Source organism: Cucurbita moschata, unplaced genomic scaffold (assembly GCF_002738365.1).
Source record: "Cucurbita moschata cultivar Rifu unplaced genomic scaffold, Cmos_1.0 Cmo_Scf00009, whole genome shotgun sequence".
Taxonomy (NCBI): Eukaryota; Viridiplantae; Streptophyta; class Magnoliopsida; order Cucurbitales; family Cucurbitaceae; genus Cucurbita; species Cucurbita moschata.
This window is the reverse complement of record NW_019268525.1, coordinates 3,412,493-3,428,665: the sequence shown is the minus strand read 5'-3', so window position 1 is coordinate 3,428,665 and position 16,173 is coordinate 3,412,493. Positions and strand designations below refer to the sequence as shown.

Genomic DNA, 16,173 nt, shown 5'->3' with positions numbered 1-16,173 from the left:
GAGGAAAAAAAAAAAAAAAAAAAAAAGTCAAAAGAGGACAATATCTACGTAGGGTCGACACTAGCGTTACATTTTGGCTCGTTCTATCATATTGTAATTGGTTGATTGAGGGAAACCTTGTGATTCTTCGTTTTTTTTTTGTAGATCAGAACCAGAGCAAGATGCAACAAACGAGCTCCGAATCTTATCGGAGCTGGAACAGATAAGGAGACTAATGGCGATGAATCTAATGACTTGCCAAAGTTTAATCAAACGACGCCGTGTGAACCTCTAGTGGCTATATCTGTAGCTGCGAGCCTTCTTCCCACCGGGCCGCCGTTCAGTGCGAGTTTTCAACTGGTTCCTTCTCAACAGGTACGTTTTCTTTCTGCGTTTTGATGTCTTCCCTCTTCGTTTAATCTGCAAAGCTTTAACATTCTCTCGCATGGCTTCGCGTCATCTCCGCATGCCCACCAGCTGTTTGTAGAAATTCCCAAGAGAGTATCTAATTTGTCGAGCTATAAAGTTAGTATACTATTGGGTTTCTGCTCCACCCTGCAGTGCATATCGTTCTTTGATGATGTCAAGCAGCAATATGGGGCTGCGTTTTTTGTCATACCCACAAAGGAATCTGCTTATGAAGCTATCATCTATGCCCCCAGTGGCTGCAATTGCCAGCTTTGGAACTATCAAAAGCGCTATGGCTTGCAGGCGTGTTCGTTGTCATTTGAACTTGGATGATTCCAGCAGCAAGAAGAGGCAGCTGGAAAGGGTTCGTTCCGCCAATTCAAATGGGAAATTTAGCAATAAAGAGTTCATTAGTGTTGACTCACGGCTTTATGAGTATATCCTCTCCAATGTTCGAGAGCCTGAGGTACAATGTTGTTGCTCATCTATATGTTTAAGTACTTTATGATCTGTCTGATTGTAATTGAATTCGTTGATTTAGATCTTGGGGCAACTTCGTGAGGAGACCGCCTCATTGCGTGGTAGCAAAATGCAGGTAACATTTTCGTTCATTTACCGTTTTCAAATGTACGCTTGAATGTGATGAACTTGTGTTCTAGGTATCGCCTGATCAAGCACAACTTCTTGCAATGCTTGTTCAAATTCTCGGTGCAAAGCGGTGCATCGAAGTGGGTGTTTACACTGTAAGCCCCTTCCTCCCATTCTTACTGCTTAATAACAAGGTTTTGTTTTGAAGAGTGCTATTACTTTAGGGCTAACCATAGTTTTCTATATTCATTTAGGGATATTCATCTCTGGCCGTAGCGTTAGTCCTTCCAGAATCAGGGCGCTTAGTTGCCTGTGAAAGGGATGCCATATATCTCGATGTTGCTAGAAAATATTTTGAACTTGCTGGTGTTTCTCACAAGGTAAGTACTTCTTCATTTGATGTTCTCTGGTTCTTCTTTTATCAAACGATTATGAACGGTGACATGAATCTTTTGAGAAATACTATCTTCCTATTTTTCTGCTGATAATCTGCAACTTTCATATTGTAAATAGCTCCTACATGATTTTGCAACCAATGTATTCTATTTGAACTGTAAACCGTTTGTAGCCAAATTTTTGGTTAGCTCTAGCTAGTATATTTCCTTTTTACTTACAGCATTGTATAACCAAAACTGATATCGTGAGATACCACGTTGATTGGAGAGGGGAACAAACGAACATTCTTTATAAGGGTGTGAAAATCTCTCCATAGCAGATACGTTTTAAAAACCTTGAGGGGAAAGCCCAAAGAGGATAATATCTGCTGACGGTGGGCTTGAGCTGTTACAAATGATATTAGAGCTAAACACCGGGTGGTGCGCCAGTGAGGACGCTGAGTCCTGAAAGAGGTGGACACCGGGCGGTGTGCCAGCGATGATGCTGAGCCCCGAAGAGGGGTGGATTGTGAGATCCCACGTCGATTGGAAAGGAGAATAAAACATTCTTTTTAAAGGTGTGAAGACCTCTCCCTAACAGACGTATTTTAAAAACCTTGAGGGGAAGCCCGAAAGGGAAAACCCAAAGAAGACATTATCGACTAGCGGTGAGGTTGGTCTGATACTCTAATTAATTAACCGGGAGATTTGAGAAAGGCCATTCATTTAATCAGATTCCTCAAATTTTAGACCAGCCATACAGTATACCCACTTATGGGTATACAAAGATCGATCAATTTCGTGTATTTATGTTCATAATTTTAAGCTATAACATGTTTCTGATGATCAAAACATGGTTTTGGACAATTTCTGGAAGTAGGTGGATGTGAGACATGGGCTTGCAGCAGATACACTCAAATCACTTATCGCAAATGGTGAAGCTGGCAGGTGAAGTGTTTTATGTTATATCATGTTTTGATTCAAAAACTTGTTTCGTTGGTTGATGGAATGATCTTATAATACTTCTTTTAGATTTTGTTATAACTATCCCATTATGTTCTCTCTTTTACCTTCTTGGCGATTTAACATGACATCAAAGTTAAAAGGGTGAGCTTTAAACTTCTGTGATTTTACTTCCTCCGATGGCCTTTTTACAAAGATTGAATCGATAACATATTTTTGTGCACGTATAGTTATGATTTTGCGTTCATCGATGCCGAGAAGAGGATGAACGAGGAGTACTTCGAACTGCTACTGCAACTGGTGAGACGAAAAACAATTAGCTTCTGCTAAAAAATCTGTTTATGTCTAATGGTTTTATCAGATAGCCTATCTTTTCAGTCCATGATGTTTAAGTAAGTTCTTCACCGCCTTCATTCAGGTGAGAGTTGGAGGTATAATTGTGATTGATAATGTCCTTTGGTATGGAAAAGTAGCTGACCCAACGGTGCGTTAGCCTCGACATCTCGTGACATTGTCTCCATTTTAGCGTAGTTAACTGATGATCGTGGTCTTTGAGCAGGTAAATGACAAGCAGACTGATAGCATTAGGAGATTGAACAAAAGGATAATGGAAGACGATCGAGTCGGGATTAGTATAGTGAGCATTTGATCTATCTTCCCTCTGCTAGCCTCCTTGAACTATGATGATGGTACTAAACTTGGTTTATTTAGGTACCCATTGGCGATGGCATGACAATTTGCCAGAAGAGATGAATGGTGCCTGCTGAACTTGAGGGCGTAGCATTAGCAAAACAGTGCATAAGTGAATTTGAGTTTACTTTTGTGGATAAATATATATTTTTTTTTCTTTTGTGAATGTATTTCTATAGGACGTTGGAATATTGGAATATAATGCCATGTGGTATGATCATATCTACTTAGGAAAATCCAAAAAAAAAAAAAAAAAAAAACTTCAATCATTGATGCATAATCATCGAGCTATATAATACAATATGGTTAGTAGTAATTTTAATTTTATTTGATAACGGAAATTTAGCTCAATATTAAATCTCTTAGCTCCACGTTTATATAAACTAAGAATGTAATTTAAAGTTAAATATGTGTTAGATAATTAAAAGTTTAAATTTATGTAAATAAATATTATATAATGTAAGAAAAAAATCGTTTTATTTGTTTATTTTTTTTTTAATTTTTGCAATATTATAAATATAATTTTTAGAGAGGAGTAAAATGATTGTTAAAAATAAATAAGTAAATAAATAAATAAATAAATGAATGAATAAACCGCGTAAGGTAAGACGAACTAATTTCAACGATTTGTCCTCTTTTATTTGGGTTGGAGGGAAAGGGGGGAAAAGGCGGTAGAAGAAACAAAGGGAGGGAAAAGAAGAAAAAAGCTATGCGATTTCGTTGGTGTTGGTGCCGGCGGCGACACTCGGGGAGTAGAGGTCCGGCGGCTTCTAATGCTCTGCACAAACCTAGCCAGGAAGAAGAAGGTCGTTAATGGCCTTGCAATTGCAAATGAGTTGGCAACCGAGTTTACTGAGTCAGAAGCGGCGAAATGGCCCCCCTCTCGGTCTCAGAAACCTAGGCAATACCTGCTACCTCAACAGCGTCCTTCAGTGCCTCACTTACACCCCTCCCCTTGCCAATTTCTGCCTTCGAAACCAGCACTCCTCTCTATGTATGAATTTTCCTTCGTTTTTTTCCCTTTCAATTTGATTCCGTTTTCAGCCCTAATTATTGTCCTGTGTCTGTGTTTGTGCGCTTCGTTTTTCTTTTTTCGTTTCAGGCGATTCTGCTTCCTCCAACGCGGAGAGAAAGCGTGAATGTCCGTTTTGTATTCTGGAAAGGCGTATAGTGAGGTCTTTGAGCTTGGATCTCACCTTGGACTCGCCTCTCAAGATCCAGAACTGTCTCAGGATCTTCGCCGAGCACTTTCGCTTGGGCCGCCAGGAGGACGCCCACGAGTTCCTTCGTTATGTCATCGACGCTTGCCACAACACCTGCCTCCGCTTGAAGAAGCTGCGTCGAACTGGTGGAGGTGCGAGTGGAAGCTCCACGGTGGTGAAGGAGATATTCGGGGGTGCCTTGCAGAGCCAGGTGAAGTGTTTATCTTGTGGAAACGACTCCAATAAGGTTGATGAGATAATGGATATTAGTCTTGATGTTTTGCATAGTAGTTCTCTTAAAGAGGCATTGCAGAAGTTCTTTCAACTGGAAGTTTTAGATGGCAGTAATAAGTACAAGTGTGACAAGTAAGCTTTTATTATGTCCTATATATATATATATATATATATATATATCTATCGTCTTTCTCCTCTGGTTTTGGAATTTTCTTTTGCTCGGGTCTGACTTGTGGAGATTATATTTCCTTTGTAGTTGTAAGAAGTTGGTGGTGGCGAGGAAGCAGATGTCTATACTTCAAGCACCGAATACTCTTGTCGTCCAATTGAAGGTTTTCTGTCCTAACCTTTGGTTTCTTGTTTCTTTCCCCTGTTCAATTCACTGTTGTTTGTTCAGTTCGTAGTGTTGCTGCTTTCATGTAAAGGGTTGTTCTTGGATGGGTTTGGCAGAGATTTGAAGGCATATTTGGTGGTAAGATTGACAAGGCCATTGCGTATGAGGAGAGTTTACAACTTTCAAATTTTATGTGCAAAGGAAGTCAGGTACGTGTCTAACATCAGATTCCCCATCTGAATCAATCGAAGCAGCTGATTGTCTTGTTTGTTATTAGTTGAAATTTTTTCTTGCGCTATATATATATATATATNTTCCCAATCATGTAACATAATAAAGTAAAAGTAAGGACAGTTGCTTCAATTTCTTATACAAAATTTGTTCCTTCTTCAAACCCTTTCGTCTTCGCTTCTTCTTCCACACTACTCCCGGCCACTTTTACTACCTTAAACATAAAACTTCTCCCTATACTATCTTTTTTTATCTATTTCCTAATTTCATTTCTCAAGAAAGGAACCCAAATGTTTTGATTCTTATTTAAGGAAATTAAGGTGAGTATATTACATGTTATGATATAGTACGTGGAAGGATACGATATGTCAACTATATGATATGTCGAAGGATGTAATATGTTGCTTGACATGAATTGCCACAACCCAAAATTTGAGACTCAAAATCAAGGGCTAAGCTAGTGGACAAAAACATTTAAAAAAGAGATTGACAAGAGGAAATTACTGAAAAATGTTAGCAATTAAGAAGAAGAATTGCCATCAAAATAAAATGTGTGAAGTAACTATTCATGATATGTATAGACTCCTAGATGCCCCGAGACACTCCTATGTGGTTTTAAGACGCCTGCGCGCACTCCTATATTGATCAGTGGCATCACTCACCTGAAAAGAAAAAAAAAAAAAAAAAAAAAAAGAAAAAAGAGAACAGCCTAAGACTGGGGTAGAGGATACCCCCTCCCTGAAAACTAACCTCAAAACTCCAATTGATGATAATGGCTAACAAACTGCAATTACAAAACAATTGATGATAATGGCTAACAAACTGCAATTACAAAAGAATGTTCAGTGGTTGGTGCCACCACCATGAAGATGTATGCTGTAAATTGCGTCAGTAGTAACCCATAATGACTTCCTCATCTTCATAATCCTGCTGTTTCTTTTCCTCCATAACAACCACAAAGGCGTGTATACCAGCTCCACAGCACCCTAGCTATGTCTTTCAAACAAGCCCCTCCAAAGGATTCAGGGAGACTGTCCACCTTCTCAGAGAGACAGAATTCCAACTCAAACTCTTTCTGCAGTCTGCAGATAAGCCCAGCTCATTCTAGCAACCAGACAATGGAGAGAAATGTGATATGAGCGTGTCTTCATTTTTTTGCACAAGCAGCAGACTGAGGGGGAAATGAACCAATGGTGGAATTTCTGTTGAAGTTTATCGGCAATGTTGGCAGTGTTCAAACTTCTGTTGAATAAAACCAAAGAAGGAATTTCACTTTATTAGGCATTTTAAAACCAAAATTTTCTTTGCCACAGGGTACTTTAGTCTGGCCTTTGAGCTAGCCAAGTGGAAGAAGGTAGATTTAGCAGAGAAGCCACCCCCTGGATCCAAATTCCAAACAATTTATCACGAGCTTGACCTCTTTAAATTAAGTCCAATATATCCGTGAAGGCAGCTCACCTCAAGATCTCTGTCAAAAAGATATCTTCTAAGCCCCAACTTCTAAGTGTGGGAATCCTCAGTACGGATCCTCATGCACCAAGTCAGCCTTCCTGAAATGCAATTAGTGACCTCACTATGGCCATCTGCTTGTGGGTGATTGGTTATATCAAACCGTGGATCATTGTCTAATTTCTTCTGTCAAGTCCTCCATAAGGGACCCTAAAATTTAACAGACTTGTTGAATGTCTTAGTTCTGTAACAAAACAATTTATTAATTGGAAAGTGATTTGAAAAGACTTGTTGCATACAGGGAAAGAAACAATACACTTGTAAAGTAATCTATGAAAACGAAGGTTTCACCATGACTCTTGCAATATCATCGTACTTTTATTTGGAATTGGTCTTTGCATGAGCAATACAACATATTGTGTTTGCTTGTTTCTTTTAGGTAGGTCAACTTCTGCTTAAATTTCTTTTTATGTTGAGGCCAAAAAAATTGGAGATGAGAGTTATACAAGATCGAAGATTCTAGGACTATCATTTAGACAGCAATCTAGCCTTTAAAGAACCTATGTGCTATTTAGTCTATACTGAGGAATCATTTGAAAAATTTTGCTGTATGAAATTGCTGGAGTGAATAACAAGGAATGTGGGACTTAGATTTCAGAAATGGTCAATTAAAATTTGATTCTAATCAAATTTTGCAAAAGATCTCTTGGAGCAGTTTATTGAAGACGTGATAGCTCTATTGAAGGCAATTTAGGGAATGGACCAAAGGGATAAAAGGGTGTGGAACTTGCTACCCTTTTAGTGTGTCAGCGTCTGCTGTGTTGGGGAAGAAATTTAGTAGCAAATAATTATTTTCTCATTTGCCCATTTCAAGATCAGTATTTGTGACCAATATCCCAAAGATTATTTGGGAGCAAAAAACTTAAGGAAAGGTTAGCATGTTCTTATGGAATCCTGTTCTGTGGGGGTATTAATAAGGCAAGTGTAATCCAGAATAGGACTGTACGTGTTGGCATATTTGTAACTAAGAAATACTGATATTAACAAAGGACATAGATACGAAGATGGCGTAACACAATTATGTCAGTTTTTAGAAAAGCAGGACACTCAATACTTTTCTTTTAGAATATATGTTTATATAAATGTATTTAATACTTTTTAATAGCCAAAACATGTAAATTTTAGCAATAAAACCAATATTACTTCACTAAAAATATAAACATCGAGTCAATTGACACTTTGACACAACTCATTATCCAACAAAGTTTCTAAGAATACAAACTAGAGTGTAGGGAATACAAAAAGTAAATGGAAGCAATTTTAACTCATGCTCAACATTACCGGAGGTTGAATATAAGGAATAATTTGATTAGCCATAGCTAGAGGAAGAAGGAATCCTCATAGTTTGGTTCAATGTTCTTGTTAGTCAGTTGAAAACGTACAATGTTTTAGAAGGATTTTGAGGCTTATGCCTTGAGCCTCACCTCGAGACAAGACTCTAACTCTTAGCCTCAAGTTTTATGCTTTCTTTAGACCATAAGAGGCTTAGAGTCTCCAGCTTTGTGTAGTGATTAGAAAAATAGTATTAATTTGCCCTATGCATAAAAAAGATATAAAGGTTTGAGTTGTAACAATTTGAAGACATACTACTAGGCTTAAAAAACATTTAAGGAAAAAAGTTTAAGAATTAGTTGATCTTATCCATCTTAAAGATATCCTTTCAGAACTTTTGTTCAAGTGGCAATTGACTAGGGTGATCTTTTTATACTTTTATATAACTATTATGTTTAGCCATACTTGATCATACAAATTTAGGATTTGCATAATGTTATTAATTAAAACTGGGTTCTATGCCTCATTCTGTCTCAAGGCTCACCCTTTGCCCCTTTAAGCTGAAAAGCCTCGAGGGCGCCTTTAGCCTTTTAAAGATCGAACATGTATATATATACATAAATGAAAAGAGTTTGAATCTAGAAGGCCATAACTTCTGTCTTGTACAGCTTTGATTGGCATGTAAACCATATGTATCTTTGTACATCTGTCTTCTACTGTGATATCGTTGATTTTTTTTTTGCTGTATGTCCTTAAATGCTTGCTTTATTTCTCTTTGCATGCTTCATTCATGCTACACGTTGCAATTCCCATTTAGTAGTCTCTGTTTTAGGGGAGGCTTTTTATAATTCTCTTTTGTGATATTTATTCATTTATTAAATCATGTTGCAGGATCCACGTCCAGAGTACAAGCTCTTTGGTACCATAGTGCATTCAGGCCTTTCTGCAGAATCTGGGCACTATTATGCATATATCAAGGTCTATGTGGACCATGTTCATATAAAGCCTACTAAATTTAAAACAAGATCAGATCCTTACAAGGTTTTCTGTAATTTTTAGCAGGATGCATCGGGTAGGTGGTATTGCTGCAACGACTCATTTGTTACAGTTTCAACTCTGCAGGAGGTCTTGTCAGAGAAGGTGTATATTCTCTTTTTCTCTCGTACGAACCAAAGGCCAGTAACTGCAAACGCACCTCTTGGTTCAAATGGTGTAAAATCTCATGAAGGTAATGGCATTGAAGCATCCAAAATCTCAAAACCTTCTGCGGTAACTAAAATAGCACAGACAAAATCCCATGTCGAGCAATCTTCTCGGAAAGAACTTTCAAGTCTATCTAAGGTAGAAAAACCAACTTTCAGTCAGCGAGGAAAATCTTATATGAATGGACATTCTAATTCTGTACGAGCTCCTTCCACCATTAACGGGAAGATAGTTCTTGAGAAGGATCAATCCATCAAGGAGAACGAGAAAGAAAATGTAAACTCGTTGCATTTGGAAAATGGTGTGAGACATAAATCTTTTCTTGGGAATGGAAATAGCAAGAAAAGTAATGAAGTTGCTGATGATGTCACTGAGAGGGAACGTAAATCTGTGTTAATGAATGGTAATGGTAATGGCGAGAGTGTGGCAATGAAAGAAGATAAATACGATCAGTGTGATGGTAATCCTATGAATAACAAGTTCACTGCAGGAAATGGGTCTGGTCATGATGAAGTGGATAATGCAGTCAACTGCTCCTCTGAGATCAAAATGGCAAAAAGAAAATCAGACCTCTGTATCTTGTTTCAACAGGATGCTCTGTCTCGAAAAAGAGTTGAAGAACTGACAGAAGAGTAAGTTAATTTCCTTTAAAATATTTCCCTATTGATTTCAATAGTCTAATAGTTTCATTTTATGATTTTTGGTAGATTAAGATGAATGGGAATCTTCTTCTGTCCTGACTAGATTTGACTTGTTGACCCATATACACAGTGTGGTCGCCAAACAGGAAACCATGTGTAGTTGGGTTTCCATAATAAAAAAACTATTGATCTTATTTGTTAAGGTTTAGATTCACTTAGTTGTTACTATCGACCACTTAAAACAAGTTATATATGTGATGCAGCGTTGGCCAACCCCTTTGTGTATATTAGTTTAGATTCACACAGTGTGGTCGCCAAATAGGTCCTGCTGCAGTTTTCTGTTTTATACTACACTTTTATCAAGTTACTTCTGGTCTCTGACACCTTTTATATCTATATTCAGTCTCAAGAGAGAAACTTTCTCAGTTTTAAGAACATGCGGTTGGTCAAAGGAGGTCTTCAGTTGCATGCGTTCAAGGAAGAGATTGTGTTTACGAGAAATGGGGAGCACTCCAAGCAGTAACGATTTAAAGTACGTATTACTTTTTACTACAGATAACTTCATAATTCAAGTCTACTTGGTTGCTTTGATTAGTTATTATTTTAAATTAATGCTCACTTTCAGAAACTCGGTCATTGTTTTTTGCTGACCCATTCTGTTCTAAAACTTGTGATGTGTACTAGCATATTGGGAATTTCCCAAACCTGGATTGTGAAATCCTTCTTGATAATCTGTATCAGTGACTATAAATTTAGAAGGGAACTTCTTTTATTTTTAGTCTACAAAGCATGAGCGCTTCACCTTGGACAACATGTTAGAGTTGGACACTCCAACACTTGTTGGGTGTTGGACACCCTTTTTTGGAACAAGATACAGACGTGTTTAAACGATACAAACTTCTGTTTTGAACAGAAAGAACGCAAAAAGAAAGGAAAGGAAATGATAAAACAGGAAGTAAAGATGGAATATCATCTCAATAGAAAAAGAAAAATAAGACTTACAAACCATAGACCTTAATAAAAGTCTAGTCTGAATATCATCTCAAAAGAAAAAGAAAAATAAAAGACTTACAAAACACAGAACCTTAACAAAAATCTAGTCTAGAATTGTACCAACTTCTCTAAAGAAATCCCAAAGGAACAGGAGCATACAATCTATTGCTCAATAATTTCTGCCAACTAAGCCCTTACAAGGAAAACAAGTCAGATCATCCGTTGCACGACAAAGAAGCATGTCTCATTAATTTGTGACAAAAAAGACAGGCAAAAAGTGGGAAACTATGCAGTGAAAATAGAACAATGGTCTAATAAGAAACACCTAAGCAACCAAGAGGTTCCCTCGCATGGAGGATAGATTAAAATTAAAAATCTACCTCTCAATCGTTGAGACATTGAAACACATAAGAGATGCCTATGAAGGTTTTATTGAGATCGTTAAAAAAACTTCATCGCGTGTGTGTGGACCTAATCGAAGCCACCATTTGTATTAAGAAAAACTCATGGGGTTCCATACTAGCAGAAGTCTCATTATAGACCCTTGCTTCAATGGAGAATTATTTGTTGATGTTATGACTGGTTTCCAAGGCACTGAACAAGCACGCAAAGGAAATGTACTGTAGAGGATACCGAAGTTATTACAGATATTTCAGGAGGCATTCTTGGACCATACCATTGGTCAAACCACTGAGAAACATTACCCAAAGGGGCTTCTCAATTACAATATGACTCAACACTAAATTTACTCATGACAGAGACTGTTGCCATACCACAAAGCCCTAAAAAGGTCAAGACCTCCCATCTACCATGTATTACCCCTACTTTCAAAGCCAACTCCTACAAAAAGAGGTCAACCCCCAATCATTCCCAACTCCCGCACCCTCCCCATTGGCCATGCCCCATAAACTCATAGTTTCCCCACATAAACCAGGGGCCAACAGCCCCTCACCCCGCATTTCACCAATCTCGAGACCCCATATATTATACCACTTCTTATCCCTAACCCACAAGTTGTGACAACACCACTATAAGAACATGCTATCATCATAAAGAACCAAAGAACCTTCCTCATCCTAGGAACAAAGTTCTCCGCTGTCGGCTCTCACCAAAAAGAATTGATGATGAATATGCCTCTAGCCCTCAATCCCTCTCAACAGCCCCGCCATCCCCTACAGCGGGTAGGCCCAAGCTCTCTCTCCCATCGCCAGAGATTATCCTTGTGGACATAGAGCTTGACACTCTTTTTCGGGAAGAGCAGAATGAAAGAACAATGGTCCTCCAAATCTTGGCACCATGGCTAAAAGAACACCACATGTGCATCATGGTTATTCTGTCTGTGAAAAAGAAGCCCACAACCGCCAAGAAATAGACTAAATTGAATGGAGAGATTGTTGGCCTCCTTTTAATCATCAATTATGAGAAATCGAGTAAGTCACAATTGGGTGGCTAATATCTTTTGGAATGTTGAAGACTTGGGAGATTCGCAAAGGAGAGCTCTCGTCAAAAACTATGGTAATTCTTCCAGAAACAAAATTGAATTTTGTTGATCATTGGATGGTTAAATCCCTCTGGAGTGCTGGACTTATTGGTTGGTCAACTTTGGATGCGTCGTCATAACATCGAGGGGGAGGAGGGGGGATCTTAATTATGTGGAATGACCTATAACTCTGATCAGTTTTGAAATCACCAAAGACCTATACACCTTAACCACACATATTACATTGGCCGATAGTTACACTTTTTGGATAATAGGGATCTTTGACCCTTATAGAGATCAAGAAAAACCTGCCAAATAGGGATCTTTGACCCTTATAGATATCAAGAAAAACCTATCTTTTGGCAGGAATTACCATACCTATATTGCTTGTACGCAGAGAATTGGCTTTTTGTTGGTGATTTCAATATCTCTCGATGGGGACATGAAAAGTCCAATGGAAAAGTCACCAGAGACGAGACACTGAAACAACTTCATAAGAGAAGTTGAGTTCATTGACCTTCCCCTCGATAATGGTCTCTATACTTGGTCAAACAATAGATCTCCACCCACCTGACTCATCGACAGATTTCTAGCAACAGAAAGCCTACTTGGAAAACTTAGTAACATTGGTGTGCAAAGACGGAATAGATCTACATGATCATTATCCCATTCTACTTTCCATGGGTTGCTAATGGGGCCCCTTGCCTTTCCGCTTTGAGAATATGGCTGAACCATTCTGAATTTTTGACTATGGTGGAATATTGGTGGAAGAATATGCTCCTTCGTGGATGCACGGGGCACGGTTTCATCAACAAAATTTATAATACTAAAAGAAGTCTTAAAGAAATGGAACAAGGAGGAAACTGGCTCTATTACACCAGTTCAACACACACATACACACACAATAGCTCATGAAAGCTGAACTTAGTAAGAACAATCTTGGAGACAAACGTTAAAGGCGATGGCTAGAGGAAGGTGACATAAACTCCAAAATTTTCCATCATATCATGGCTATCATATCATGGCTACAAAGAGAGGAAAGAGTACCATTATAGAAATCTATCGACACAAGGCAGAAGTTTAGAAAACAAAGATGAAATTATCTCAAAAATTGTGTCTTTTTACATGTCCTTGTATACAAAAGGACAATGTCCTCTTTGAATTTCCTCGTGATCTTGACTGGAGTCCTATTGATCAACAACAAGCTGCCTCCGTCGAGGTTGCTTTCGCTGAAGAAGAGGCGGGAAGGGCGATACAACACCTGAGCTCCAACAAACTCCAAGATAGAATGGTTTTACCTCAAAATTTAAAAAAAAAATGTTGGAACTTTCTTAGAGCCATTATCATGAGAGTGCTCCAAGATTTAAAATTTTTTTTTTTTTTTTCCAGAACCTAAATGAAACATACTCTCCTCGACTTGGTATTTTGGGTATAATAGAATGGTTGGAACTTCAACACAAACTTCTTGGTGGGTGTTTTATTCTTTTTGCATTTACTTCAATCATATGCATGAAAGCCACTCACCATGGAGCTTTTCTTAATTCCCCGTCTTTTATATTGTAATTACACGTGAACTCACATGCAATGCAGGAAATTGCTGATTGCAGATGCCAAGCAAAAGTTTATTTCACGGATACCAGAAGCTCTAAAAGAGGACCTTATAAAAAAGCTTCAAGTATTTAGTCAAGAAAAGTAACCTAGAAGGGTCTCTTCTCTTTGAATGCGGTAGCTGTGCTGAGAAACAAACCTTATGCAGATTCTTGATGTAGATCCATATATACTAAGAGATGCCGTCACAATCTATATAACAAAATTCATTCTGTTGTAACTGGCCCCTTTGACGGGAATGGAATGTCCTGGTGGCGATATAAGAAGAATATGTCCAGTTCAAGCAAGCATTAGCATCGCTGGGAATTAGTCCTTTAATGCCCTCAATCCCCTGCCGCGGATTTACCATTAATCTTGTGAAGAACTGGGATCACCAATGCGCATGATTGAAATTTCTTTATACCGCGATGCTGCACAACTGGCAGCAGTCATGGCAGAGAAGAAAGTTCAGGAATTCTATTCGATTTTGTATAATATCCTTTTTGGTAGGAGTTTTGGTTTACAATCATAAATAAAAAAAAAAAAAAAAAAGAAGTATAGGCAGACTGCGGGAGAGATACATATCTATGGTTTCATTGAGTTGGCATTTATTTTACCATGTAAGTCTGTTTTTGAGCAATCTATTTCACCCCACATTTGATTCTTGTACCTGACTCAGCGCGATAAAATGACACCGTTTGCTCTTGCTGCTGCACCCCCTACAGTTGGAAATATTTCGAGCGGCACTGCTTAGAGAAAGGGTTTGATGGTATTTGTTAATTTTCAGTTTGACTGCCATGTATCTCTTTCGGTTTTTTTAATGCCTTCTCACTTTACTGTGAAGTTTTATACATCCATAGTGGAGCTTATGCAGAGTTCTGTGGCAAACTCAATATTTTGCAAGTCTGAATTTGACGTGCCTTGAAGATATTATTTGATACAACCAGGTTGATGCTTCTATTCTTTTCTCCAAATTACTCTATAACATGTTGTCTGAGTAGGTATGTATATGTATTTGTTCATTGTATTTATATATGTATGCGAACCGTTTATTTTTTAAAAAATCATCTGAGAGCTCGTGATAACCAAACGAATACAATATTGCTTATGGATAATTCCTATACTTTCGAAAGTTAGATTTTAGTTTTGGTGATTCGCTAAAGTTTCATAAATGGGTATGGTTTGATAATATTGTCACAAAATTATTTTGGTATCTCCAACATTTTTATGTAAATTTGTGAAAAAATATTTGTTTCACTCCTAGATTTTGTGGAATTTATTGCAAAAGTAGTCGCTCCAACGCCTCGAAGATTTTTCCTCCCTCGTTTAAGCGTTAAATTTATTACGGGTAAGCAGCCACGTTTGATTAGGACATGGATGGGAAGATTGGTTATAATATCTATCATAATAATTGATCGAACTTCAAAATATTTAACAATGGACAACTTTCCATTTTTATATATTTGAAAATTTTTAAAATTAGTTAACTAATATATTAGTATAAAATGTTTTTTTTTTGTTGGTTTATGTGAGATACCGCGTTAGTTGGAGAGATATCGAAACATTTCTTATAAAGTGTGAAAATCTTTCAATAGCAGACAATGATGCTACATAACACGCTAGAGTAAATAATAACTGCTAGCAGTAGGTTTGGATTGTGGAATGAAGCATTCTTGATAAATTGACTCTTAAAAATCGTATGTATTAGACATCGGGCGGTGTGCTAGCAAGGACGTTGGACTATCAAGGAGAATTAATGCAAGTTTAAGTTCCAAAATAAATTTGTTTTTTTTTTTAAAGTAAAAGTTATCATGATATGATTCGAAAGTACAATTTATAGAGTGATTCTTAAATTCATTTGAAATTAGAAAAAAAAGTCATAAATTGATATTGATCAATTGAAAATAGATCTTTCGAGTAAAATAATGGATGGATTGACTATGACCAATCAAAGATGATAAGATACTTGAGGTTAGTAAGAGTTTTATCATATAAGGGCCCATGGAGGACCATACGAATGGACGCTATACACTGACATATTTTAGTTCTTTACGTACGCTTGAATACGTCAAGTTAATATTGAATAGGACTTGTTTCAAACCATACTCATAACTAATAAATCTTAAATTTACTATACCACTAGAGACGAATTATTTTGACTCTCGATAATAGACAAATTAACTAGGACTTTGGTTGAACCACAAATCGAACACAAGTAAGTTGATCACTATTAGATAGCCAAACGGAGTAATAGATTGGCTATACTATCTCGAACTAGGTCATAATTGGTCGGTCTTTTTCTGAATGATTTAAATTTCTCGATTTTCCTTATACTTTTGTATGTGTATGCACGTCTAACTCGAATAAAGATTATAATCAATTTTGTCAGAGTAAGAAGAAAGATAGGATTCTAATCTGATCAGCTTCTTTTTCTAAATTTAGTATAATTAAACCATTTGTGCATTTTTAAAGGGTGCCCACACAA

General features: G+C 37.4%; 2 protein-coding genes across 3 annotated transcripts; both read left to right on the top strand.

Moving 5' to 3' along the window:
- Positions 1 to 77: 77 nt before the first annotated feature.
- LOC111447599 (O-methyltransferase MdmC-like) lies at positions 78 to 3,222 on the top strand. Its single transcript, XM_023086847.1, has 10 exons — positions 78 to 354; positions 541 to 853; positions 929 to 982; positions 1,047 to 1,130; positions 1,230 to 1,355; positions 2,230 to 2,297; positions 2,543 to 2,612; positions 2,731 to 2,796; positions 2,872 to 2,949; positions 3,024 to 3,222. Exons 2-10 carry the CDS (start codon positions 557 to 559, stop codon positions 3,063 to 3,065), a joined length of 885 nt encoding a protein of 294 aa, XP_022942615.1. The 5' UTR covers positions 78 to 354; positions 541 to 556; the 3' UTR covers positions 3,066 to 3,222.
- Positions 3,223 to 3,639: 417 nt separating this feature from the next.
- On the top strand, positions 3,640 to 14,581 carry LOC111447277 (ubiquitin carboxyl-terminal hydrolase 25-like). Of its 2 annotated transcripts, none has more exons than XM_023086337.1 (8): positions 3,640 to 3,996; positions 4,105 to 4,570; positions 4,695 to 4,770; positions 4,889 to 4,981; positions 8,676 to 8,825; positions 8,907 to 9,619; positions 10,032 to 10,160; positions 13,692 to 14,581. In XM_023086337.1, exons 1-8 carry the CDS (start codon positions 3,816 to 3,818, stop codon positions 13,795 to 13,797), a joined length of 1,914 nt encoding a protein of 637 aa, XP_022942105.1. In that variant the 5' UTR covers positions 3,640 to 3,815; the 3' UTR covers positions 13,798 to 14,581. The 2 variants fall into 2 exon arrangements, with proteins under 2 accessions (XP_022942105.1, XP_022942106.1); XM_023086338.1 differs by having other exon boundaries at positions 3,641 to 3,996; positions 8,676 to 8,762; positions 8,847 to 9,619.
- The last annotated feature ends 1,592 nt before the right edge of the window (positions 14,582 to 16,173 follow it).